The 25,691-nt window shown below is 57.6% G+C and overlaps 10 protein-coding genes across 10 annotated transcripts; 5 read left to right on the forward strand and 5 right to left on the reverse strand.

The window, feature by feature from the left end:
* Positions 1 to 80: 80 nt before the first annotated feature.
* Positions 81 to 1,211, reverse strand: CcaverHIS019_0307050 (uncharacterized protein; the record flags this gene model as incomplete). Its single annotated transcript, XM_060599181.1, has 2 exons — positions 81 to 1,005; positions 1,048 to 1,211. The coding sequence occupies 2 exons, from the start codon at positions 1,209 to 1,211 to the stop codon at positions 81 to 83; spliced, it is 1,089 nt and encodes a 362-aa protein (XP_060455900.1).
* A 596-nt stretch (positions 1,212 to 1,807) lies between these two features.
* On the reverse strand, positions 1,808 to 4,073 carry CcaverHIS019_0307060 (uncharacterized protein; the record flags this gene model as incomplete). The annotated part of the gene is made up of 3 exons (XM_060599182.1): positions 1,808 to 3,203; positions 3,266 to 3,397; positions 4,066 to 4,073. 3 exons carry the CDS (start codon positions 4,071 to 4,073, stop codon positions 1,808 to 1,810), a joined length of 1,536 nt encoding a protein of 511 aa, XP_060455901.1.
* Positions 4,074 to 6,074: 2,001 nt separating this feature from the next.
* Positions 6,075 to 8,071, reverse strand: CcaverHIS019_0307070 (uncharacterized protein; the record flags this gene model as incomplete). The annotated part of the gene is made up of 3 exons (XM_060599183.1): positions 6,075 to 6,883; positions 6,920 to 7,647; positions 7,680 to 8,071. 3 exons carry the CDS (start codon positions 8,069 to 8,071, stop codon positions 6,075 to 6,077), a joined length of 1,929 nt encoding a protein of 642 aa, XP_060455902.1.
* A 753-nt stretch (positions 8,072 to 8,824) lies between these two features.
* Positions 8,825 to 9,649, forward strand: CcaverHIS019_0307080 (uncharacterized protein; the record flags this gene model as incomplete). Its single annotated transcript, XM_060599184.1, has 4 exons — positions 8,825 to 8,981; positions 9,045 to 9,159; positions 9,220 to 9,243; positions 9,562 to 9,649. The coding sequence occupies 4 exons, from the start codon at positions 8,825 to 8,827 to the stop codon at positions 9,647 to 9,649; spliced, it is 384 nt and encodes a 127-aa protein (XP_060455903.1).
* A 274-nt stretch (positions 9,650 to 9,923) lies between these two features.
* Positions 9,924 to 11,289, forward strand: IAH1 (uncharacterized protein; the record flags this gene model as incomplete). The annotated part of the gene is made up of 7 exons (XM_060599185.1): positions 9,924 to 9,959; positions 9,997 to 10,054; positions 10,131 to 10,191; positions 10,248 to 10,333; positions 10,491 to 10,875; positions 11,043 to 11,174; positions 11,211 to 11,289. 7 exons carry the CDS (start codon positions 9,924 to 9,926, stop codon positions 11,287 to 11,289), a joined length of 837 nt encoding a protein of 278 aa, XP_060455904.1.
* Positions 11,290 to 11,505: 216 nt separating this feature from the next.
* Positions 11,506 to 12,863, reverse strand: CcaverHIS019_0307100 (uncharacterized protein; the record flags this gene model as incomplete). Its single annotated transcript, XM_060599186.1, has 3 exons — positions 11,506 to 11,604; positions 11,655 to 12,625; positions 12,665 to 12,863. 3 exons carry the CDS (start codon positions 12,861 to 12,863, stop codon positions 11,506 to 11,508), a joined length of 1,269 nt encoding a protein of 422 aa, XP_060455905.1.
* A 391-nt stretch (positions 12,864 to 13,254) lies between these two features.
* Positions 13,255 to 16,511, forward strand: CcaverHIS019_0307110 (uncharacterized protein; the record flags this gene model as incomplete). The annotated part of the gene is made up of 4 exons (XM_060599187.1): positions 13,255 to 13,699; positions 13,734 to 13,976; positions 14,015 to 14,925; positions 14,955 to 16,511. The coding sequence occupies 4 exons, from the start codon at positions 13,255 to 13,257 to the stop codon at positions 16,509 to 16,511; spliced, it is 3,156 nt and encodes a 1,051-aa protein (XP_060455906.1).
* Positions 16,512 to 17,047: 536 nt separating this feature from the next.
* CcaverHIS019_0307120 (uncharacterized protein) lies at positions 17,048 to 20,745 on the forward strand (the record flags this gene model as incomplete). The annotated part of the gene is made up of 9 exons (XM_060599188.1): positions 17,048 to 17,064; positions 17,112 to 17,339; positions 17,372 to 17,427; positions 17,497 to 17,730; positions 17,764 to 17,968; positions 18,056 to 18,499; positions 18,534 to 19,330; positions 19,364 to 19,632; positions 19,669 to 20,745. The coding sequence occupies 9 exons, from the start codon at positions 17,048 to 17,050 to the stop codon at positions 20,743 to 20,745; spliced, it is 3,327 nt and encodes a 1,108-aa protein (XP_060455907.1).
* Positions 20,746 to 21,100: 355 nt separating this feature from the next.
* Positions 21,101 to 21,689, reverse strand: CcaverHIS019_0307130 (uncharacterized protein; the record flags this gene model as incomplete). The annotated part of the gene is made up of 3 exons (XM_060599190.1): positions 21,101 to 21,209; positions 21,241 to 21,289; positions 21,320 to 21,689. The coding sequence occupies 3 exons, from the start codon at positions 21,687 to 21,689 to the stop codon at positions 21,101 to 21,103; spliced, it is 528 nt and encodes a 175-aa protein (XP_060455908.1).
* Positions 21,690 to 23,546: 1,857 nt separating this feature from the next.
* Positions 23,547 to 25,029, forward strand: CcaverHIS019_0307140 (uncharacterized protein; the record flags this gene model as incomplete). Its single annotated transcript, XM_060599191.1, has 3 exons — positions 23,547 to 23,707; positions 23,740 to 23,896; positions 23,938 to 25,029. The coding sequence occupies 3 exons, from the start codon at positions 23,547 to 23,549 to the stop codon at positions 25,027 to 25,029; spliced, it is 1,410 nt and encodes a 469-aa protein (XP_060455909.1).
* Between the last annotated feature and the right edge of the window lie 662 nt (positions 25,030 to 25,691).

Raw genomic sequence — 25,691 nt, forward strand, 5'->3', positions numbered from 1 at the left:
ACAAATGCATCATCTATCATCTATCGTACACTCTATGCCAACTTTTTGTCCCAGCTCTGCGGCTCGATATCGCTCGCCGCCTATGCCCACCGCCCAAGCAGCGCCATAAGGCCCGCCCCAAGCGACATGCAGAAGAACACGTACGCGAGCTTGCCGTTCGAGCTCTGCATCATGCGAGGATTGAGGAGGATTTCGTGTGCGAGAAGTTCCACCAACCCCGTGTAAAGCAGGATACCGGCCGACACCCCGTCCAGTACTCCGCTCACAATGAGCTTGGCCACGCCATTGTCGTTGTATCCGTGCCGTATCCCAAGGCCGACAGCGACACCGATTGGCGTGCAGATAGAATAAAGGAGGGCGGCAGCGTATCGCGCCCAACCAAGTTTTGGGGCGAGGTGCAGGCCAGCCAGTCGCGATCCAAGACCAAGCCCCTCAAACATCTGGTGGAAGACAATGACGACGAATAGGATGATGAATTGTTCAGACACGGCAAGTGTCAGGCCGATAATGATCGAGTGTAGGATGACTCCGAATTCTAGGACAGCAACTGCGACGAGTTGGGCACTGGCTTCGGCCTCGCTAGGCGCCGGAGAGAGGGAGGACGAGTCACTGTCACCACCCTCTCTCTTGACTCCGTGGCCATGACCGGCCTCTGCTGCGCCAAGATCCGCAGCGGGGTGGACGTGGCCTGGGAGAGATGGGCCGGATGTCACGACCGCGAGCGGTGGGTCATGTTGGTGTGAATGGGCGTGGGCGTCGGTTTCGTCCTCGACATGGGTCGAGTAGACCATGCCTAATTTGAGGAGCTTTTTCGTTCCGATGCGATAGGCGGCCACTTCGGCGAAGAACATCGCAAAGACGGCAATGAGGGCGAATGCCGGGGCAAAGTCGTAGTCGTGCCAGATGCCGGATAGGCATTCTGATCCGAGGGCGTCAAAGGCCGGAGCGAGGAGGTGGATGAAAGCTGTGGCTATGATTACGCCCGAGCCAAAGTACTTTGCGAAGCTTGGGTTAGCGGAGGGGATGGGATGGGAGACGCCGACTCACTCAAAGACCGCGCGGGGGACGACACTGCTACGGTGGAGGAGGATGGGGAGCAAGGTACCAATTGCACTCGTTGCGAGGATGATGAAGATTGCGCCGATACGGAGTCCCCAATGGCTTTCGCTCAAGGACGGTGCGCATGCGTCGGGGGCGGGGGCGTCGGACATGGTGGTTGGGGGGGGGGGGGGGGGGGGTTGGGAACGGGGTTGGGGGGGGGGAACGGGTGGAGTCCGGGGCTTGGAAGTGCGAGAGAGGTTGATCCTCAAGCGTCGAGGTTCAAGGACTATTTAACGATCAAGGATTGAAGATGAAAGCAATGATGTAGTGATAGATATCATGTAATGCAAGTCACTGGTCTATAGTCTAGCTTCTAGCTGCCTTCTTACTGGCAGTTTGAATGACAAGAACCCCAGTGAGAGCGCCGAGAGGGCGCCACAATGGTAACAGAAGAGGACCCGACCGGTCACAAAGTCAACAATCTCAGGGTTTGATTCTAACCCCCAGTTCCCCATTCCCAGTTCCCAGTTCGGTCCGATGACATAACATGCCACGGTCCAAACCATTCCCATCCAATCCACAGATACATGTATCATGTATCGACTAGACCATCACTCAGCGTCATCTACAGCAACGCACACAAACCGATTACACTGACTGCTGCTTGTCTGTCCCTTATCCATAAATAGAGAAATGTCGCCATGTACGCGCAAAAATAGATAGAACAAGAGAGGACTCAAACAATCAGGGAGGCATGTGCGATCAACTACTTGTGGGCGAGCCGGTCCTCGAGTGCTCGCACGCGCTCGCGCAACTCGTCGACCTCGCGGCGGTCCGACGAAATTGCGCGATCCACCTCGTACCGAACCATCTCCTTGAGCGAATCGGCACTCTCTTGCAGTGTACGCAAAAGGCCCGACGCTCTGCTCGCAGTCGCCTTGAACTCGTTTTGGGCTGCCATTTGGTTCGTGTATGTCTGCTCCGAACGGTGCATCATCTCCTGCAGCTGGAAACGCTGCTGCTCGACTCCAGACAGCAAATCGTACAGCTGGTTGAAAGGTGCCAGGAACTGTTCGCGCCCGTGGCTGGGAGGCGACGGGCTCAACGAGTAGCCGTTTGGACGATGCACGCCACCGTTGCGGAGAGCCGCAGAGGGTGGACCCGGGCCAATCGGGTGTGTGGCGCCGTGAGGCGACGGCGGATAATGAGAGCCACCAGGGTGGAGGGCGGGGATGGAGAAGTTGCGACGATCGGCCGTGTTGGGCTGCTGGGGAAGCTGCTGCTGTTGTTGTTGCTGTTGCGACGGTCGGGCCCCCAACTCGGGAGGGTAGCGCATGTCGCGGCGCGATGCACTGCTGGCGGAAGGTAAGCCCGACCCGCTTGAGCGATGTAGCGGCGGCTGACTCTGGTGGTACGGCTGTTGTTGGCGTGCAAAGTTGCTTTCCTCTGGGCGCCCAGAGCGAGAGTGCGACAAGGGCGCAGTGCGAGGATCTGCAATGTAGTGTGCCGAGTGGGGATGTGCCGGGTAGTGCATAGGCGGGAGAATGTGCTGCGGCATCGCAGTCTGCGACCCAGAAGGAGGTTCCCTTGGCGACTGCTGCTGCGACGCAAGTCCCTGGTTGAGGGGCGCACTCTTGGATCCGGGGACAACGTCCTTGTCACTAGTCGAGGTGACAATGCTCATCCTCTCGACCTTGTCACGCGTCTTCTCACGGCGGGCACCCACGCCACGCTTCTCCGGATCCTTTGGTGTCCAACCTTTGAACGTCAATTCACGTGGCGTCGATGGCTGGCTTGCGGCCATCTCCTTGCGCCTCTGTGCGATCAACGCCTGCTGCTGCTCCTTGATGCTGATCGTGTCCCGGACCGTCTTCAGTTGATCTTCGTCGATACTCTTGAAATCAAAGCCCAGAACCACTGGTGATGGAACAGGCGGGTCACCACCGTCGTCACGTCCGCGTGCTTCACGAGAAGCTGCAAACCCAATAGGCTTGATGGGTGCGAGGTTGGCCGGTCGGCTTTTGGTGGTTGGTTGCGTCTCGCGGGGTGGCGAGTTGGCAGTGCCCTTCGAGCTGGGCGAGTCGCCGCTGTGACGGCCACTGCGGCCGCTCCCAGCTCCGGTACGGCTGCGCTTCTCTGGACGCGGGTGGTCGTCGTCCGCACTAGTGTGTCAGTCAATGCGCAACCAAAGGCAGTCGCGTCGCCGCGACAAGCGTACACTCACAGCTCGTCGCGCTCACGTCCTTTGCCCTTCCGGCGGTCGTCACGGTCGTCACTCGACCTGGCCGTCGATGGAGAAGGGCTACGCAGACCCGGTGGGGTCGTGTTGGGTGGGGGTTCGCGAAGGGATGAAGTACTGTGAAGTGGATTAGTAGGCGAAGAGACAGTAGTGACGAGAGTGTGAGGCAAAGGTCGGCGAGGAGATGAATGAGGGTGGGCAGGAGACAATGGGCGATAGGAATCAGGTGGGGGCGAAGGAGGAGGGGGCGACGGGGACGCCGATGTAGTCGCGTTAATGTGGGGCCGGCCAGCAGCGGATGCGGCGGCGACGTGAATCATAAGAGGAAACGGAGTTCGAGCCATTGTATAGGGACAGGGAGCGAGTCGAGGGACAGAGTTGGTCGGCGTTGTTGATGTATTTGTACGATTGAGGGATGAGACAACAATGGGGGGATGAAGCAAATTGGTGTCAGCGGAAATGTCGTTTCATCCTCCTTTAGCCAGACCCCCCCCGCCACCAGATCCATTGCCCCGTCATTCAAACTCCCTCCTGCGCACGGGCCTATACCCGGCGTCATCTATACCCACTGTTCCTCAACCCCAGCCTTGATGGTTTGGTCTCCGCCATCTTTCCTTGGCATCGAGGTGGGCGACGGGCGCCGGACAAGTGGCTGCGCGAGGCGCACAGCTGCAAGCTTCCCTGCGCCCGTCTGATCATTGTACACGATCTGGCCATGGTGGATCCCGTTGCATCCGCGGCCACCATATGTTTCGGTCTCGTTACACTCCGAGTCATGGACTTACGGATGCATTGCGTGGTGGTAGTCAAACCTTGCACGTGCGGGGCTGATGGCTGCCATTCGCGGAGTCTGGTGTGGATCTGGGTCGCGTCACGTTCCTCGCGATCGGGATCGCGTTTCAGGCTGTTGGCCTAGTTTGTCTAGCCGGATGAACGGTGACACGGTCGAGGTACGTGTCGAGCTGTCAACGATGACAACTGGAGGCGTGGCACGGGTAACAGCGAGTACCGAGCTGGTTGGATGTTGCTGCGAGGGCGCAGGAGGGGGAGGGGGAGGCGGGAGGCGGGAGAGAGTGAGGAGGAAGGTGGAGTGCTCGAGGGAAGATTGCGTCTGTGCAGGCGACCGTCCGTGCGCGAGTGTGTATATGTATGTGTGTGTGTGTGTGTGTGTGTGTGTGTGTCTTGATTGACGATAGGTGATAATGGCGCGTGTCAACAGTGTCAAACAAGGAGTGAGATGGGATGTTGGAGAAGGGGTGGCGACTGGTTGAAGACGATTTGATGATGGATGATTGAAAGAGAAACAAACGATGCCGTAGTTTTAGCGGGAACGGGTTGACAAAGGCCAAAGGTCGGTACCGGTAGACTGAGGAGCCAGGGGGGGGGGAGGGCGAAAGGGAAACGAGTACAGGGGGATGGGTACACACTCAACGTAAAAGTGATGTACGTCGTGTGCCCACTATATCTCAACTGTACACAGGTAATCCTTTGTCCGTGTACAACGTTTCAACCCGTGAGACTCTCCTCTCCCAGGGTCACGGAAGGCGGGAACGGGATGGTTGGCCAAAAGACACACTTATCCCACTGATAGCTAAGTCGTCGTGCGCGGTTGCGTGTTTGGTTGCGGGTTGAGCAAGGTGGGCGATGCGACTGCGCGACTGGTTGAGCAACTAAGTGGCGCTCAACGTAAATTGATTATGGGTGGCGTGGGAAGAGAATGATTGTAGTGTGATTTTGTGATGTAGAGTGGGTGGAGTCAAAAGAGACAAGGAATGGTATGTATGAGGGATGGGATGCGAGGTGAGAGGTGGCAACGCGAGGGGTCGAGGGGTAATGGGGTTGTTGGTATGGTTGCAGTTGCAGGGAGTGGGTGAGTATGAATCCACCGAGGGGGAGAGGGAGAGAGAGTGTGGGGGGAAGAAGGTGGCCCAAAGTCAAGTCTTGATGTGACAGCTGTCCTAGTTGTCCGATCCCGATGCCTTGTCACTGAATGCATTAGCCTGGGGGGAAGTAAGGATGAGGCAGCCGGCGTTACGGCAAGCCTTTCAACCTACGTAGGAGGAGGTTAAAGTGACACAAGCAGTATTACGTCTGTCTCCCCTGATCCCCCGATGACTGCTTTCCCTTGTCTTCTTCAAAAGTGGCTTTGGATCAAGTTGGTTGTTAACGCCAAATAGCCAAATATCCAAACTATAGACTGTCATCAAACTGTACTAGTGAAACGCAGGGCCTAGGCCCCTTCCGACCCCTATTCAATCCCTTTGGAATCACCTGGTTCCCCCTAGTTTTCCTTCTAATTTCCCCTGTGGCTTGATCCAACGTAACCTCTCCCGGGAAAGGCCCAGTTCAGGGTAAATCCAGCAAGCCATTTTCCCAATTTCCCATTTGTTTGCCTCCCTCTTAAATAGCTGTACACAATATCAAAGTGGCTGCTTAGAGTACCCAGGTTGAGGTTGTTGAATTGAACAAGTCTGGAACAATGACGTGGCGAGAGCCCGTTCTTCGATGGATCAATGGATCAATGCATCGATGGATCTTAGGTTTGGCTGAACCTAGCCTAACTAGATGGTGAACACGGCTGAATCGATCATGGCTGCGCCACACTCGCGCTTAACTACACTCCGACCTTAAGGAAAGGGCTATGCACCTGCATACTTACCGTCCTGCTGCCAAAACTCATTATTGTTCTACCTATAAATACAGTACAGTGAGAGGGGAGGGACAAACCTCGGGATCACACGGGACCCGCGACATCTGAATGGCGATTCAATATATTGACTCGGGGTTGAGCGCCTCAACCCTGGTGGTTCTGGTGGTTCTGGGTATCCTTCTCCACATGCTCCTCGTGCCCGTGCTCGTGCCCGCCATCATTCTTCTCATGAGTGTGGTGGGCGAGCTCGGCAGCGGCGTCCTCCTGTTCTCGGCGCTTCTGCATCCGCTCAGCCTCCTCAGCCTTGGTGGGCATCTTGTCGTTGCGCATAACCAGTCCACCCAAGAGTCCGAGGATACCGCCCGGCACGCCGATGAGGAACACGACCCGCATGGTGTGCGAGTACGCCTCCAGGGTTGCGGGCCGGAGAGGTTCTGGAACAATGGTCCACAGGGCATTCGCGTTACTCGTCATGACGCGTACCAGCTGCTCGGGGAGATCTGGTACGTATTTGTGGAGGTTGACCTGGATCATGTTTTCGAACACGGAGCCAGCCAGAGATAGACCGACGATACGACCCGCAAAGCCGAAGAATGTGCCGACTCCGGTACCCATTGTGATTAGGCTCGGCTCGTCGCGCAGGTCGAATTGAATGCTAACCATTGCGTTTTGGAGAGTCATACCGATACCCGCACCAATAATGGCCTGGAATCCGTAGACGTGGGCCACAGGCGTGTTGACATGGACACTGTATAAGAGGCCTGAGCCGAGAGCAGTGAGGGCGGGGCCGGTGACAATGATCCATTTCACGTAGCCGAGTAGCGGGATGAGGCGCGAGGTGATAATCATGACGACAATCTGGACCATGATCAGCGGGAGGAGGCGGACGCCAGCGGCAGTAGCCGAGAAACGCCACTGGGTCTGAAGCGCCAGACTGAGGTAATAGACGTCGACTGCGGTTAGCGAGTTGATATTATGCAGGGACTCACTCATAAAGACGAAGAAGAGGAAAAAGAGGACAATGGTCGCGCCGAGAATATTGCGCCGGACCAACAAGTCGAGGCGGCACATCTGGCGTTTGGGACCGAGCCACCACTCGTATGTGAAGAAGATGGGGATAAGGACCAGAGACAGGACCAGACAGACGATCACCCCTCCGTCCTTCCAGGAGCGCGAGACGCCGGCCCACTGCAATGCGAGGATGAAGCAGCACGCCCAGCCCATAGAGATGGCTGCGCCGCCCCAGTCGCAGCGGATTAGCTGGCCAAGCATCGCCTTGCCGTAGCCATTATAACTCGCCTTCATGCCCATGGGCGGGCGGGCTGGCTGAACGAGGATCTGGAGGAGTAACGCCAACCCACCGAAAGGGAGATTGATGTAGAAGCACCAGCGCCAGGAGACGTGGTCGGAGAACACGCCACCGATTAGCGGTCCGACAACGGACGCAATGGCAAAGCAGATTCCGATGAGGGCCATGTATTGTGCGCGGCTGTGGAGTGGTGTGATCTCGGCTGCAATGACCATTGCACCGCTGAAGATGCCTGCTGATCCGGCACCGGCGATAGCGCGACCAAGGATCAGCACGTTGATATTTGGGGCGACGCCGCACACGAGTGACCCGAGCTCGAAGATGAACACGGCGAAAATGATGACGTGTTTGGACGGGAAGATCTGGAGGAACTGCGCGTAGATGAGGTTGAAGGCGAAGAGAGGGAGGCTGGGTCAGCACCCACTAGAAGAGAAACTCACAAGAACCCATTAGCGAGCCATGTGAGTTCGCTGAGAGCGTCAAACTCGATGGTGATCTTGGGAATTGCCGTGGCGACAATGAGCTGGTCGAGCGCAAACAGGAAAATGGAGATCATGAGGGAGATGATGACGCCCCAGAATCGAATCCTGGATAACTCGACGTACGCACCCGAGGGCCCCGTTTTCCGTGGTGTCTTGAGGCCATTGAGATGGGCTTCGGGGTCGGCGTCGGTGTCGGGGGTGGTGGTGGTGGAGTATGGAGCTGTGGAAGTGAGTGGTGGCGCCTTTGCTGATGCGGCGGCGGAGGGATGCTGTGTCGATGATGGGGATAAGGACGCCGTCGACGCGTTCAGTTCAGCCTGGTTGCTGTGTGTGCTTGGTGGCGGGGACATGATGTCGATGTCGAAATGACGGCGGTGTGTGGGGCTGGAGTTTGGCGTTGCTTTATTTAAATGTGCGGAATGCGCTAGCGGTGGGAGGCGAAATCGACCCGAAACACCAAGCGGTGGAACCGAGCCCTCGGCGACCGACAAGTCGACCAAAGTATATGCATCTAGGTGTGCATCTTGGTGCGCATCTTGGTGTCTGGGCGAGTGGTACCTCCAATACAGTATGGTGCTTGGCGCGCTCGCGCGCTCGCTCAGACTGCATTCCCGGAAAAGCAGCAGCGCAGGCTACTCGTGGGCTTGGCGGGGCATATTCCGCATTCCATTTAGGGATCCGCAGCATGCCCGCAGCGTGCCCGCAGGCCAACGTGCCGGCGATGGCGCGTCTCTTTGCCGGTTGGCACGTTGGCGCGTCTCTTTGCCGGCCTGCAGTCTGCCGGCCTGCAGCCTACCGGCCTGCATACCGGACTCGCCAAGATCCGAGGCGTCGAGGCGCTCGAGTGCTGTAAACTGCGAGAGTCTCGCTCCCTTGAATAGGGAGATCTAGACATCGGTGATCGGCGAGTTGGCTCACGTGGAGTGGTGGTCACCTCGGCCCTCGGCATCGGCCATGGTAGAGTTTGGTGGCCGTATGACACCGAGGAATCCGCATGGCAATCGCGTGGTAGCTCGATTGTAATCACGTGACTTGATGACGTCAAAGTGAAAGGAAGGCATTCCTCGCTCTCGCGACATCTCTCAATCGCGACACTCACCATCATGGCACTCCGGTATATAGGCCAGAAACTCGCACAGCAGATCGACGAGGAGCTCATGTCGGCATCGGGTGCCTTCTCAATCGACCAGCTCATGGAGCTGGCGGGCTTGAGCTGCGCCCAGGCGCTCGCAAAGTCGTTCTCTGTCCAAACCCACAAACGTGTGTTGGTCTGCTGCGGCCCCGGCAACCAAGTAGGTCCCATAACTCGTAATCTAACTCTAGGGCGGGGATGGACTGGTTGCTGCGCGACACCTGCACCACTTCTCCTACACCCCGACGATCTACTACCCCAAACCGGGGAACAAGGACCTGTACCAACGCCTCCTAACTCAGGCGCGTAACCTGGGCATCCCCATAGTTGACACAGACGGGTTCCCGGCCGCTCTTGAACGTACAGACGTAGTTCTGGACGCCATCTTCGGTACGTTGACAAGTAGGGGGTGCTGATACGGGCTTCTCGTTCCATCCTCCCGTGCGGGCGCCGTTCGATACCGTCCTCACGGCCCTGGTGGAGAGTCACAAGCCGGTGGTGTCGGTCGATATTCCGTCGGGGTGGGGAGTCGAGGAGGGCCGGCAGAGACTCACGAATACCGATGGGAACGAGGTGCCGACTATCGATCCCGAAGTGCTGGTTAGCCTCACTGCGCCAAAGGAGGGCGTGCGGTCGTATACTGGCAAACACTGGCTGGGTGGACGCTTTGTCCCAGAGTATGCTTTGGATAGATGCAGCTAACAGAAGCGATCTCGCAAAGAGGCACCAACTTAACCTCCCGGCATATCCTGGGGTTGACCAGGTCGTCGAGCTCCCGCCGCCTGGCAAGCTGTAGTCCAGAAAATGTAGAGCGCACTGAGCTCTGTCGCCTTGACTGTCTTCTCGGCAGCGTTGTCCATGTATACGCGATAAGGCGAGGGCCTATTGGTTCGGAGAGGATAGCGTATAGATGGCGGTGGCGTTCTTGGTAACAAAAACAAGCATAGAGTGGGGCAGCTAGACCGGCCCGAAAATCGGCCCGTTCAGTGACTTGCATTCCAACGTTCCTTGGCGATTGCTCTCCTCCCCAAAGCTCACCTCATCTGTTACTTTCACCCAACTCATCCGCAATGGCCGCACCATTCCAGGACGCCGTCGTCCTCTTCGTGTGTCCAGCCGTCCTTGGCTTTGAGTTGACAGCAGGGCGACTCGATCACGTCGCAGCAGTATGTTCCCGGCTCGATGCAGGCGCGTTTCTGCGGTAAGTCTACCTTCCTCTCCAGAGGGGGGATTGCGCCGAAGTGCCGAGCTTACAATGTCATGTCAGCTCACACCAGACGCGTACCGACGCACGCTCGATATCCTAAACCGCGGGTATGGGGGATATAACACGCGCTGGTGCGTTATAGCTTGCGGACAGCTGAACGTCGACGTCCCACTGTAGCTGACTCAAGGGCACGACAGATGTTTGACACGATCTTTGAGAAGAAGGAGAACGCGGCGCACGTGCCTGCTGTGAGACTCGTCACTATCTGGTTCGGTACGTCTTTCTGCTATTCTGCCACCTGCGGGCTTGAGCTTGTTGGCTATGGGGACGCATACGGTCTGACCCGGTTTTTTCTAGAGCTCCGTTGCATAGACGGGCCCTTGAACCGATCAGTTCAGCTACAGAGTCTGGATTTATCAGCTGACACCAGGTGCTAATGACTCTGTCCTCGCGGACGCAGAACAGACCGTGTCGCAACACGTCCCGCTGTCAGAGTACGAGGCCAACCTTCGCTTCTTTCTCGACAACCTCACCTCCCCCACATCACCATACGCCGTCGCTCACGAGCAGGGGCTTAATATTGTGCTGGTGACCCCGCCGCCGCTGTGTGTGTCGATTATGGGCGACTGCCCTTTCGCCCGTGAGCGCGTGCCCGCTATCACGAAGGAGTATGTCGACGTCGTCCTCCGCCTGGGAGAAGAATATGCGGCCAAGGCAACAAAGGACGGAAACTGGCGCCTCGGGACGGTGGACATGTGGGACGCCACGATCAAGGCGGCAGGAGGTGAGGGCGAGGAACTTGCCAAGTATCTGAGGTGAGTCGAGCGACGTGTGCAACGTGCAGAGGCCAAAGACCAATCTGAGCTCTACTCCGCTGCATGAGCAGACTGGGGGATAGCAATGGCAACCCACCTCGTGCGGGTCATGCGCCCTGCGGGAAGGAATACGGGTTACGTGCCACCTGGAACCGCACTGACACAAGCGACGGACTGCACCTCACGGCTGAGGGCTATGCCACCTTCTGGGCCGAGTACACCAAGCTCGTCAAGACTGTGTTCAAGGGCCGAGGCCTCGATTGGGAGAGTCTCGACGACCTGCCCCTCCGCATGCCTCCGTGAGCCAGCTGACTGTGTGTGCCAGCTGACATCAGGTGGGACCAGGTCGATGCCACGAAGCCCGACGTCCTGGGCGGTATGCGGTTGCCGCCTATTCGCACAGAGCAGTTGTAGCAAGATGTGGATGTACCGGGTCGTTGCTGGGGCATATGTACACATGTCTGAAGCTCATATGTCGACTGAAGGACTGCATAACTCCAAGCCCAGACCAGGTCTCTGCCTCCTTTTCCAGAGTCTAGGTAACGCGGTGACTTGCAGTATGTAATCACACCCATACGCCCAATCGACTTCTGAATTCATCACACACCTGGGACAATCACTCTACGACGCCTACTCAAGCATGTCATACAGCTTGCGCTCATACGCCTTCCAGACGTCGACCGTCGCAGTCTGGTCGATCTGGTCCATGAGCTGGGTGCCGCACACGGCCTGTACGTCAGCACAACCTCGCGCAAGCCCAAGGCCAAGCCCAAGCGTACCACAATGCCCGAAGCCGGGTCGATCCAGAACTTGGTCTTGGCGATGCCGCCCCAGAACGCCGAGCCCTTCTTGCGGCCGTACTCCGAGTCAGCGTCATAGACGCAGAGGGCGAGCGAGTGGAATGCCTTGTCGCCCGAGGCAAACTGCGGCTCGGTCTCGCCGAGGATCGTGAGAGTGCCGCCGAGGTGGGCGTAGCAGTTGTGGCTCTTCCCCTCCTCCTCACGCGGAGGCAAGGCGTTCTCAAACAACATTGGGAAAGTCGACTGTTTGATAAGTCCATCCTTATCCTTACACTGGAGGACGTTGCGTAGGACCGTCATATAATCGCGAGGTGAACCAACAAGACCCGCCCCGCCCATATGTAATCCAATATCCTCGGGGTTGGTATTAGGCACATCGCGCATTCCGGCAATGTGAATGAGGTTTCTCTCGGGCGTGTCGTCGCGCCCACAGAGCTGCATCAAGCGATCCTTAATCTCCGGGGTTGGATAGAATGACAGATTCTTAACGCCACAAGGCCCGAAAATGTGTTGGTCAAAGTACGCGCCGAGTTTCATCCCGGTGATCCGCATGACGAGGACGCCAGCCCAGTCGATCCCGATAGAGTAGCCGTACTGCGCGCCAGGCTGGAATGTGAGGGGTTCAACGAGGGATTCGACGCCGACGTTTTTGGCGAAGAAACTGGGCACGTTGTGGGTCATTTCCCAGCGGCCGATCAGTTCGGGTTTGAGGAAATTGTACGAGAGGCCCGACGTGTGCGTGAGAAGGCGGCGGAGGGTGAGTGGCGCCGTACGGTCGACGAGGATGGGCGTGCCGTCGGCATTGTAGCCTTCCAGAACTTGCTGGGAGGCAAGTTCGGGGAGATGTTTCTCACTAAGAGAGGCGTCGTCGTAATCGACAAGGCCCTTCTCCCACAGCTGGAGACAGGCGAGAGAGGTGATGAACTTGGTCTGCGAGAAGAGCTGGACAGCTGATGTCAGTGTCAGGGGTAAACAAAACCTCGACGTACTGGTATTCTCATCGATCTGGCCCTTGTCCGGCTCGCCGAACACCTTGTCGCCCATTGCATTGAAGTACAGCTCGCCATCTGCATTTGACGCGCCGAAGAAGATTGCCGGGATCTTCTTCTCGGCCACCTTCTCCGCCAGGAGGGCGTCGAGCGCCGCCTTGCTGTCGGCTGAGAGCTGAGGTTTGGGAGTGACGGTCATTGTGGATGTGAATGAGAGGGAAAGCTCGAACGCGGTAGCTTATGTATTGCCGGCCAGCCCGGCCATCGCCGGCTGACCCGGCATCCAACGAGCCGGAGCCCACGAGGTCAGTGTCGGGGTCACATGAGGCCCGGCTCGGTAACTGCAGACCAGATTACATACCAGGGGCAACTGCTGGCTAATGGGGACAACTGCTCCACAGGGAGTGACTCGAGGGCGCTGTTGGTGGGGGTTGGGATAAGAACTTGGTGCAAAGTCAGAGGATTTGCGTCATCCTATCAACCTCTCTGATCTTCAAGGAATGTACGCGTCCTTCCGGCATCTCGGCGTCTCGGCTCCAACTCTTACTTTGATAAGAGTCCAAGTACCCCAACTTGTGACGCACACTACCATGCCTGATCAACCCCTTGAATCACCCACTTCTACAGCCCTCCCCATCATCGAGCCACACGATGCAGGCAGCGTGACGTCCGAGACGCGGCCGTTGCTGGGTCCTTGCAAGGCGCAACAAGAATATCAAACATTCACCATTCCAGAGGACGAGAAGCAAGACACTGTCAATTCAGTCAGCCTCTTGGCCCTGTTCCGCTTCGCGACTCCACTGGAACTCACCGTTAACGCCGTCGGCCTGCTCCTCGCCATCGTGTCAGGCGCCGCTCAGGGCATGATGCCGCTCCTCTTCGGCAACATTGCCAAGGTGTTCACAGACTATGGACGGATTGTTGGCTGGCCCAGCACGGACAACATGTCTGGCGGTATCTACGCCGAACATGAAGCCGCAAAACGCAACCTCAAGCACGACGCCAGCAGGACAGTTCTTTGGATCACTGCAATTGGTACATAGTGTACGAGTGCGATTGCTGAAGCCAGGCATCACAACCTTGATCTGCTCCTACACGTACACACTCATCTGGAACTGGACATCAGGGCGTCAGGCGCAACGCATCCGTGAGCAGTATCTCGGAGCCGTTCTGCGAAAAGAGGTCAAGCCGTTGGACACGTTCGGTGGGCGTGAGATTGCGTCGCGCATCGAGTCGGACTCATTTCTCGTCCAGATCGGCATCGGCGAGAATATTCCAATCACTATGGAGGTACTCTCGGCGTGCATCATGAGTACGTAGCGGCGTTGGCATGGGTCGCTGACACGCCAGATTTCGTTGTCGCCTATGTCCAATCACGATCCCTGGCTGGCACGGCTACCGTGATCTTGATCTTGTTTATCATTGCTAGTGTACTCATGGGGGTGGCGATTCCAGTATACCTGTACTTTGCCGCACCGGGGGATGACAGAGCAAAGTCATCCTCCCTGGCCGGGGAAGCGGTCTCATCGATCCGTACCGTCCAGTCGATGACCAGCATCAAGCTTCTCGCCGACCGGTTTGATAGCCTCGTCGAGAATCGGCACAAGGTTGACAGCAAGGTTGCCGTCATCGCCGGCCTATTTATAGGCGAATCGGTCTTACTTGAGTATGCGGCTCACGCCACCGCCTTCTACTTTGGTGGTGTCCTCTACGCTCAGCAAAAGGTTGACGTGGTGGCGGTCATCAGCGTCCTCTTCGTGATGCTTGGCCCGTTTACCCCTTCCAGGCCCAACTTCGAGGCAGTCGTCAACGCACAGGGTGCTGCCGCCAAGATTTTCCACACCATCGACACCGTGTCCATGATCGACTCAGCATCTCATCAAACGGAACCTGCCCTTGGAGCCGTGGACTCGGGTGAACGTAACCGTGGGCCAGGCCGAGCAGACCTCGAGCGCGTCGACAGGACGCTTCTGGCCTCTGGACCCGAGGAAGGCACGGATGAAATAGTTGATCTTTGGGGATTATTTCCCCGCATCGTCAACCTCGACCTGCTGCACGGGCAGTGGTGCTTCATTGCTCTGGTTGGGGCAGTAGCGGTCGGTGTGGCACCCCCCGCGACTGCGATTCTGTTCGGCAAGTCCATCGCTGCCTTCGAGAACCCAGACCTCCAAGAGGTGAAGCGAAACCTTGCCAGCAAAGCCTTCTGGTACTGCATTGCGGGACTCGCAACAGGAGTTGTTTACTCGCTGTCCTGGACATTTGTGAGTCTCTGGTATTGCGCTCGCTGAAGTGCGAGGTGTGTAAGATGGAGTCGAACGTAACTGCCACACTACACACCAGGGCGTTCCGTGCCATCATGCGCCACGACGTCGAGTGGTTCGACAAGAACGAGGCTGGGAATGTCACTGCTAGTCTCGAGGACGACGTGCAGGAGGGGCAGCTGCGGAGCCTGTTTTTAGTGACATTCTGCGTTGCCACCTCACTCGCGACCATTGTGGCAGGTATCATCATCGGTCTTCTCCATGCCCCCCTATTGGCGCTCATGGGAATCGCTTTCATACCTCTCATCATGGCTTCAAGCTACGTCCGTCTACGCGCCATTGATCTCAAGGAACAGCGCTTGAAGAAGACATACGCCAAGAGCACCAAGCTGGCAACCGAGGCGGCGGAGTGTGTATATATCGGTACTGTAACCTCGCTGGCGTGCAAGAGTCAAGTGATGAGCAACTACTCGCAGGCGCTCCGTGCGGCTGAAACGATCTCGACTCGCATGGCGTGGCAGTCACAAGCACTCTATTCCATATCACAAGCGACTCTCTTGTTCATCACCGCCGCCATGTGCTACATGGGTTCACTCTGGCTCGCCGAAGGCCGATACACGACGGACAAGTTCTTCATCTGCTTCAGTGCGGTCATCCTCTCCTCTCTCCAAGCGAGTGGCATATTCGGGTCAGTCTCCACTGCGTCGCGTGCAGCGCGGCTATTGCGCGACCTCTTCAAACTGATCGACAACACGCCCAAGATTGACATGACCTCGTCCGACGGCATCATGCTGGACCCTTCCCAGGCCTGCGGTGACATCAAGTTGAACAATGTCACTTTCCGCTACCCCTCTCGCCCGGATGTGCCTGTCCTCGAGGGCCTGACCCTCGACATCCCGAGTGGCAAGTACGTCGCGCTAGTTGGCCCGGCGGGATGTGGCAAGTCGACAGCCGTGCAGCTCATCCAACGCCTCTATGACCCTATCAGCGGCTCGGTCACCCTCGGCGGCGCCGATATCCGCACCCTCAACGTGGCCTCGTACCGCTCCCACATGGCGCTTGTATCACAGGCACCGTCGTTGTTCACCGGCTCCATCAGATTTAACATACTCTTGACCGCGATCGAGCCTGACACCGCAACCGAAGCGCAAATCGAGCAGGCGTGCCGCGATGCCAACATCTACGACTTCATCATGGGCTTGCCCGACGGCTTCAATACCGAGCTCGGCAGCGAGGGCCTGCAGCTCTCCTGTGAGCAGAGGCAGCTCCTGGCGATTGCGCGCGCGCTCATCCGCCAACCCCGCGTGTTGCTTCTGGACGAGACGCCTGCCGAACTTGACTCTGCGTCTGAACGTGTGGTACAAAAGGCCGAACTTGACTCTGCGTCGGAACGTGTGGTACAGGAGGCACTCGACAATGCGTCGGCTGGACGCACTGTTCTCGCCGTTACCTCCCGTTTATCGACAATCCAGAAAGCGGACATGATCTACTTCATGTCGGATGGTGGAGTCGTAGAAACGGGCACGCACCAGGAGATGCTCGCCAAGCGTGGCGCGTATTTTGACTTTGTCCAGTTAACCAGTTGAAAGAAGAAACATTAAGGGATTCAACCCTGTATTTGATCGTCCCAGACAGGGCGTGATCTAGATCTAAGGAGATGGCAGTTGTGCTGCTGTAACAACAACTGCCAAGTGCAGCTTTACGTACAGAGTATGGGGACCTGGACAGCCTTACTAAACGACGTTGGCCTACTCGTGCACAGTAGGCCAAGTTGGCGCAGTGATGATGATGATGATGATGATGATGATGATGGGAGGTGGTGTGACGTCATTCCAGGCCGAACAAGTGCTTTGTTTTGCAATTTTGGGTCAATACCATTCAGGATCAGCAGGATATCGGCAGGGCCAGCAGGGAGGCAGGGGCTGCAGTGGAGACAGGGACTCCAGTAGAACCTGATCCGAAACGAGCATGACCGAATACTTTCGACCTATCCACCTCCCACCATCTCATCATCTCATCCACTCCTCATCGCCACTGTTATTGTCAATGTAACATAGATCCCTCCGCATTAGATTATCATCCCACTATCCTATACCTTACTTGCCAGGCGTGAGCCCCTATCATGCCCGATGCCCCACAGTATGTCCTCGCGACCCGGCTGCCGACGTCTCACGAGCTCACCTCAGCCACATGGAGACCATGGATGCCGGCTGGCTTCCTCCCAGCCTGCCCCTCGGGCTTGTCCTCCGCGCGGCGAGCGTGACGGCTGGGGGGGCTTCGTCCAACGAGACCGACCAGTCGTTCATGCAGACCTATGACACAGGCACCTTCCTCGCGTCGTTGTGGACGAACATGGTGCTCGCGAGCTTGTGGTTCCTGCTATGGAACGGACTCCGGCGCGTCGTCAAGGCTGTGTACGTACCCCATCTTCATGGCTGACCTTGAGATATGAGCCGCGCACGTACATTCCCCCACGAGATCAGCAGGCCCCACCGCTGGGCAGTCACTGGTTCAAGCCGATCTGGACGGTCCTCATGGGCGAGTTCTAGCCTCTTGTGAAACTGATACCAGCCGACCCAAAGGAGATTCTGAACAAGAACGGGGTCGACCCATACATTTTCGTGCGCTTCTTACGGTTGCTCATGAAGGCCGTGATCCCCATCTGGCTGGTGAGCTGGGTCGTTCTCTTTCCCATCAACTCGGTAGGCGGAGCGAGTAGAACGGGACTGGACATGTTCGCCATGTCGAACAGCCCCAAACTGAAGCGGTACTGGGCGCACCTGTGCCTCGCGTACTTGTTCAACGGTGAGTACAACATCGGCAGCGGCTGACGAACAGGCTGGATCATGACGCTTCTATGGCTCGAGATGAAAGTGTGGCTCAAGACCCGCCAAGAATGGCTCGTGTCTCCCAAGCACTCGTGCACCGCGCAAGCCAGTACAGTGCTCATCACTGGCATTCCCGAGGAACTCATGGACGAGGACGCGCTCACCAAGCTCTACTCGTACTTGCCTGGTGGTGTCTATCGCGTGTGGCTTCAGCGGTGAGTGATCTTGTCGCCAGCCTGCACCCTGGACGTACCAGGAAGGCGCGATGGCTGATGACAACGAGGGCTTCCATCTGACCACAGTGACCTGCGGGACATGCCAAAGGTGTGGCAGAAGCGAATCAGCGCATGTCATGCCCTAGAGGACGCCCAAACTGCTCTGATCCGTACGGCCAACAAGATCGACGACAAGGTTCGAAACCTCGAAGCGCATAACAAGCCCGTTCCTGAGTCACTCCGCGCACCGTCAAAGGAGGGCGAGAACGGGACAGCGACTGCAGAGATCGTACCGGATGCCTCCCGACCGAAAATCAGACTCAAGCCGTCGTGGGCACCGTTCTCCCTCGGGTGGCTGGGCGTGGGCGAGAAGGTTGATGCCATCACCTACTATCGCAAAGAGGTCGAGGAGTGCACCATCACGCTCACCAAGCAGCGGAAGCAGCTCGAGCACGACATCCTCACACCTGGTAATGCCCAGGACTTTTACAAGCCGCTCTCCGCGGCGTTCATCTGCTTCAATCAGCAAATGTGGGTGGTTGTGCGTAATTGCGCTAACTGATAGTGCTGCTCATATCGCAAAGGTTTTCCTGCCGTACGGCGAGCCATATCACATGGCGCACCGATACATCGAGCTGTCTCCTGACAATGTCATCTGGGGCAACATGGGCATCAAGTCGGATTACGAGCTTCACCTGCGCACAGCTGTGTCTTTCCTGATTACGGCAGGCCTGGTGATCGCGTTCATCTTCCCAGTCGTGCTTGCAACCTTTGTTTTGCCACGAGCGGCCAACACGTCCATTATCGGAAACGTGTGGGGAGTGGGCAGCATCGCTGTCAAAGGGGAGGGCTTTGGCTCAAAGCTCCTTCTAGGCCTGCTCACAGGTCTCGTACCCCCCATCCTCCTCATGCTCATCCTGATGATTGCGCCGACGCTGCTGCGACAGTTGGCCAAGCTGCACAACTTCACCAAGACGGAGATAGAGCTTGACGTTATGGACCGCTACTTTGCGTTCCTGCTCATCGAGCGATTCCTCATCCCCACGATTGCAACACTGCTCCCTGAAGGCAACACGACTCAGGTGCAATGGTGGCCTGACTTTAGCCAGGGCGCATCCAAAGCACTCCAGAAGGCGTTCGAGATTCAGCTCCCACAGGCATCGACCTTTTTCATCACGCTACTGCTCCTGCAGGTGACTGGCCAGTTTGTCCAGCTGTTCTCGCCCATCACGCTCATTATCTACTACTCAAAGGTCATTCTTGGAAGCGGCACCCCGCGATCGTTTTACAACGCCCGGTATAAGATGAACAGCCCCGCCTGGGGATCGGAATGGCCAAACATGACCGTGTACTTTGTTATCCGTGAGCGGCAGCATCTTCTTTGGCTAATCCCAGTCATCGTGTACATGGTCATCGCGCCCGTTATCAATGGTTTCGGCGCCATCCTCGCCGTCGTCGCGTACCACGTCTACAAGTACTTGTACCTGTGGGTCCTGGAACAGAAGCCGACGCTCGACACGGGCGGCGAGTTCTTTCCACGGGCCATCACGCATGTGTTTGTCGGCATCTATATCGGCGAAGTCGCCCTGACCATCATCTTCTTTGGCAAGGGCATCGATACGCTGCCGCTGGCCATCTTGATGATCATCCTAATTGTTGCATCGGTACGCTTGGCCGAGTAGGAGATGCTAATGATCCAGGTTGCGGTCCAGTACATGCTTGTCACTGCGTACAAGCCCCTGCTGAACCCCCTGCCCCTGTCGCTGGCGCATCTCACGCACGGCCAGCCGTCGGCGGACGCCAAGTCGGACGACGATCAGGACGACAAAGTGCCCGACTTATCGAACGGGACCACGGGTGTGGACGACGAGGACGCTATGTGGTACAGGGACCCGGTCAGCCCGGTCAGCAAGGGCGTCTCCAAGCGCCAGAGCGTGATCAGCATGCGAAGCTGGCAGCTACCACAGAACTCTCCTCGCGTTCGTGCTCACGGGCGGCCGTCCGCGACAAGCTCCCCAGCCGTTCCGCCACTCGTGCGGCCGTCCGCGACAAGCTCCCCAGCCGTTCCGCCACTCGTGCTGCCCTCACCGAAACCAGTAGCCACGAAACCTGAGGACGTCGAGATGAGCGACCTGCGCGCGACACGGCGGGCCACAGTCACGAGTTGGACCGCCGTCCCCCCGTCTCCAACGTCGGCCGTCCCCCCATCTCCAACATCCGCCGTCCCTCCATCTCCAACATCCGCCGTCCCTCACACCCCGACATCCGCCATCGGTCCATCCCCATTGTCTGCAGTCACGCCGTCCCCGACGTCGGACGACGCACAGACTGACGAGGTCACCGAGGACCTGCACTCGGAGACGCCAATTAACCGGCCGCGCCTCGTCTCTGGTGGCCGGAGTCGGTCCATGTCACTGGCCCCGTGGGAAGACCACCGGCATAAGCGATCCAACTCGGCGCCGCAATGGGAGCTGCGCCGATCGTCGACGAGCCGGTCGATCGAAGCCAACCAGGAAGACATTAGGCGCTACTTTGCGCGCCCCGGTGGGCCTGGTGTCATTCGTCCACCAGACGACAGTGCGTCGCCAGCAGCATTCTTCCATCCTGCCACGCACCAGCCGCAGCCCATCATCTGGTTACCGCAGGACGACCTCGGCGTCGCGCCCGAGCAGGTCCGCGAGAACAGGAAGGAGGGCGTCAAGAGCACGACGCGCAATGCTGTACTGGACGCGAAGAACCGCGTGCTCGTCGTCGGCCCAGCCCCAGATGACAAGTAGAGAGATTTCAATTGTATGCATGTATGTGTGAGGCGTATAGCACCACAAGTAAGATGGTGATTAACCCAGTTGTATCCAATTTTAGTTGATGTCCTACGTCTCCAGTGTATGTCCTGGCGTCGCTCACGACGATTTTTATCCTGCGTAATGCTGAGTTCTAGTGGCTGCGTATTTAGTGGCATCGAGCAAAGGAAGCTTGGTCACGGCTGCGAACGGAATACAGGAATTCGAAGCAATCTTGGATTCATCTGAAGAACACGCAAGTATTTATCTCCACACCACCACAAGGCCACCTTGCACCAGGCCAGCTTGCCACAAGGGGACCTTACTAACGGCCACCACAACGCCACACCACCTACACCCACGCAACGGCGGCACCGAGAACGGCCGCGAGACCAGGCGCGAGAGCCATCGCACCGCTCTGCTTGCCGCCGCCGCCAATACACTTCTTGCCCGCCGGGCAGCTGGTGTCAGCCTCGTCTGAATGCGACTCACCATCCGTTCTCAAGACACGTGTTGCCGGCCGGACACGACGACTTTCCATCTACATTAGTCGTGCCATACTCTGACGTACCGGGACAACACTTTGATCCGATCGGCGCACAGCCGTTACCGCAGCACGTCTGTCCTGCGAGACAGTAGTCGCCAGTCGCGCCACAGCAGGTGGACGAGGCCAACATGCAGCCAGCACCACAAACCTCGTAACCGGGCCGACAGGTGTCGGAGCTTGCAGAGGAGCCAGAGGAGCCAGAGGAGCCAGAGGAGCCAGAGGAGCCAGAGCCAGTGCCAGAGGAAGAGGAGCTAGAACCAGAGACCTGGCGGTCGACGAGGAGGGCGCGGGCTTGGAGCGGCGCCTCGAGGGATAGTTTCGGGACCATGTCGGCATCGGCGTTGGCGGCGACGAAAACGGCGAGGGCGACGGCGAGGAGAGTCTTGGCGAACATGGTCGATGAGGATATGGTTGATACGGACAAGAAGGGAGAGAGGGGGGGTATATATATTGTTCAGAGCGCGTCAATCGATGCGACGCGACAGCGAGGACGACGTGAGAACGACGCGAGAACGAGTACGACGCGAGAGCGAAACAACGCGAGAATGAGTACGACGCGGGAGCCGAACGACACGAGAGCGGAACGACGCGTCGATACCCCTCGGCATCCCGGGCTGTATCCGCCTTGAGGTGAGTACTGTACTTGGTATATTCTATTGCGTCCATTGGCGCAGTATCAGGATCCCTTGGAACACCAAGTCACTTCCGCTCGAGTCTTTGCAGTCACATTTTCCCGTCGGATTGCCTAAGCATGTTTGAGGTTGTTTCAACCTTAACCCCACTAAACACCGTGGTTCCGATGGAAACGTCGCGTGGCAGAGCCACACACAGGCAGCAGGCCCTACCCGTGCCGTGTTCGTGTAAGCCCTCTCTCTGGCCTCCGTCAACTGGCTCATCCTCTGCCTAGTCGTGTAGCGCAGTGAGCGTGGAAACGCGATGCGGACACAACCGGGGGAACCAAATAAGCCCCAAGGACGACACATGTGCCGTATCTGAGCATCTGTCCATTATAGAACATGTCTATAATGGATGATATGGACTCCAGTCACGAGTCACGAGTAACTCTCTAGCTGCGTGAACAGTCGCTCCCGCACTCGGCAGGATCCTGACATCGGAAGTCTCACGATCAGAGATGTGGACACTGCTAGAGTGCAGATGTCTAATCCACAGCACTTGGGCAAAGCCAGAATGGAGGCGGGACGGACAGCGGGAAGTATCGTCTACCGGAGTTGGTTGGTTCGTGAAGAGGCAGGCAGCGGGATCGAATGTCCAAAGTACTGTATGGAGAGACTCGTCCAGACCCAGATTGCCTCACGCAGGCTGGGTTGGCTGGGCTGTCGAGGTGACGGAGCAGCGCCGGGACAGACAAGCTCCATGTCCGGGACGCAGAGTCACCCGGGGCCCGGGACCTCGCTGAATGAGTCATGAGCGCGTCGCGTCGGATGTGCCTTGTCACGCGTAACGCGAGGTGAGCAAGAAGAGTGGAAAAACGAGGGGTGCATCAGATGGACGAGATTAGGCGGGCGTAGCTGAGGTGAGACGGGAGCAATTGACCATTGGGTAGACGGACATTGCAAGCAGGCACGGTAATGTCATGTCCAGGTCCGATATTGCTGCTTTGCCCGTGGGATGGGGATGGGTGGGCCATCGCCATAGTGACGGTTGTTGAGCATGCGATGGCGGGGATTCAAACATTGCATTGCTTGGGATTTTGGATGGATGGTCGAACATGTTGAGATGGTACTGTAGAGGTAGAGAGCTTGTTTACATGTTTACACTCCTCTAACGGCACACTTTACACTTTCATCTCTGGACCACGTTATAGTTGCATTCCCGCCCCAGCCAAAACGACCTTGAACCCAGGGTCACTGACATGTCGCGTCGGACGTGTACCGTTGTCAACGCTTATACTGAATACTCGCCCCTGACCGGCCATATCTTGCAATCTGTTTCCTGCATCTTGCACCTTGCACCTTGCATCGCGCGATTGGAATAACAATGTACCTTGGCGTCCCAAGAATACCTGGAGTGGCGAAACGGGATGCGTTTCAGTCGTTGTGAAGGAGCTTATGGTGATCGCCGCTGCGTCAACAGAGGAAGCGGTGACTGATAGGATGCGAGCACAGGGCAAGATGAGAAGCAATCATCCCAGCTCGCAACTACTGTAGCTCACTGGGTAAACACTCAGCACAGCAGAACATATAACCTAGTCCCAGTCCATGCTTCTTCCCAACCATCAAGACTTGTCCAAATGTTTACCATTCTCCTCTTGGCCGCCCTCGCGGCCGCGTCCCCCATCAAAACCAAGCGCGCCCAGAAGACATGGGGCCTCTTCCAGACCACCATGGGCGAAGACTTTTACCGCGACTTTGACTTTGTCACCTTTGACGATCCGACAAAGGGCAAGACCAAGTGAGCAAACCAACAAGTGGCGCTGACAACAGCTACGTCGACCAGGATACTGCTCGGAACCGCGGGTTGGCATGGACTCGCGGTAACCAGTTCGGTATGACTTGCGACACTTCCAGTATTGTGCCCAACGACACGTCCGTGCGCGGACGCGACTCTGTGCGCATCCACTCCAAGGGTTGGTACGGCGAGGTGAGTGTTGCAGATTAAAGTTTGCGCCAGCTGACACCCAGGTGCTCGTCGTCGCTGACATTGCACACATGCCCACTGGATGTGGCACCTGGCCCGCCTACTGGACAAACGGGTACGGGCCCTGGCCGGCTGGCGGCGAATTTGACATTATCGAAGGCACCAACGGGGGCTGGGGAAACCGCATCACCCTCCACACCGACACCGACAAGTGCAGCATCCCAAAGACCAAGGTCCCTGGCATGAGCGATTTCTCGGGTGACGTGAAGATATCGAACTGCTTCGGTGGACCCGGGTGCAGCATTCAGGACCCCAACCCCAAGGCGTGGGCTGCGCCGTTCAACGCCAACGGAGGAGGATGGTACGTCATGCGCCGCAACCGCGGCGGGTACGCCGTGTGGTTCTACGAGCGCAATGGCAACGTTCCCGACGCGATCAAGAATGGGTGGGGCACCGTCGACGAGGATGCTCTTGGCCTCAAGGTCGCCGACTTCCCCTTCTGGAATGGCATTGCTGGCGATGGATGTGACTTTAGCCAAGAGTTTACCGACCACCAGATCATTTTCAACATTGCCATGGGTGGACAGTGGGCCGAAGCAAACTACAAGAACCAGGGCTGCGAAAGCCAAGGCTCGATCTATGACCTTATCCTCAACCAACCCGAAAAGCTCACCGAGGCGTACTTCCTCATCAACAGCCTGAGGATCTATGGTCCTGATGGCGACGCTGCTGCCACCCCGGACGCTGCCGCTGCGGCGGCGGCACAGGCGACTGGCGCCGTCCAGCCCCCTCCAGCCGACACTCCAGCAGCCACGGTGAACAGCTCGCCTGCAGACGCGAACCCCACATCGTCCTCAACCTCGACCATGACATCGACTGTCACCGCCCCAGCCCAGCCTACGCAGCCAGCCCCACAGTCCACCACCGAGCCGGCCCTAGGCGGCGCTGGTCCACCTGCCCCTGTTGACGACAACAGCGGCGACGATGGCGACGACAGCGGAGACAGCGGAGACAGCGGCGACAGCGGAGACAGCGGTGACGACAGCGGCGACAATATCGACAACAGCGACAACAGCGACAACCGCAGTGACGACGGTGGCTGGCGTGGGTACTGGAACTGGCACTGGCACAAGTAGAACTCCTCCATCTCCCATCCCAGACTAGTATCTGGTCCCGAACTCTGAACTCCTGGACACTGCATGTACCATATAATGCTCGACGTGTATGCACGAGTAAATCGCCCAGTTAGGCTCGTGGCGCGGCTTGAGTTTGCAACCCCGGTCCCGGTGCCTGCGATTGGCCCCTGCAGTGACGCGTAAAAAGTCACCCGTCTGGTGTTGTGACTGTGCCAGTCACCTGTCTGGCATTGTGACTCTGCCAGTCACCCGTCTGGCATTGTTGTGACTCTGCCCCAGAATGACAAGGCTCCGTACCTGTCCCGAAAGAGGGCGAGGTGTCCATGCACCTCAAGTTGCAGGACGAGGGTCATGACAACCACTAACTATATCGTAAGTGGTGGGTGATTCCTGACCGGCCCAGCCAGTCGCGTCCTGGGCGCACATTGCTGCCTTCTCGCTCTACGCCTCTCGAAACTGGGACTCACCGCTCTCGACGCGTGGAAAATTCGAACCTCCTGACGCTGCCCAAGTAGGCCAGAGGTGGACCGTAAGAGCAATGATGCAGAGATAAGTAGGCCAGAGGTGGACCGTCAGAACCGTGATGCAGAGACCAGAGACGTGTCGGGCCAGTATAAAGGGGATGTTGGCAACCGCTATACTCATAGGTTGAATCGTATAAC

The sequence above is a fragment of the Cutaneotrichosporon cavernicola genome (assembly GCF_030864355.1).
Source record: "Cutaneotrichosporon cavernicola HIS019 DNA, chromosome: 3".
NCBI lineage: Eukaryota > Fungi > Basidiomycota > Tremellomycetes > Trichosporonales > Trichosporonaceae > Cutaneotrichosporon > Cutaneotrichosporon cavernicola.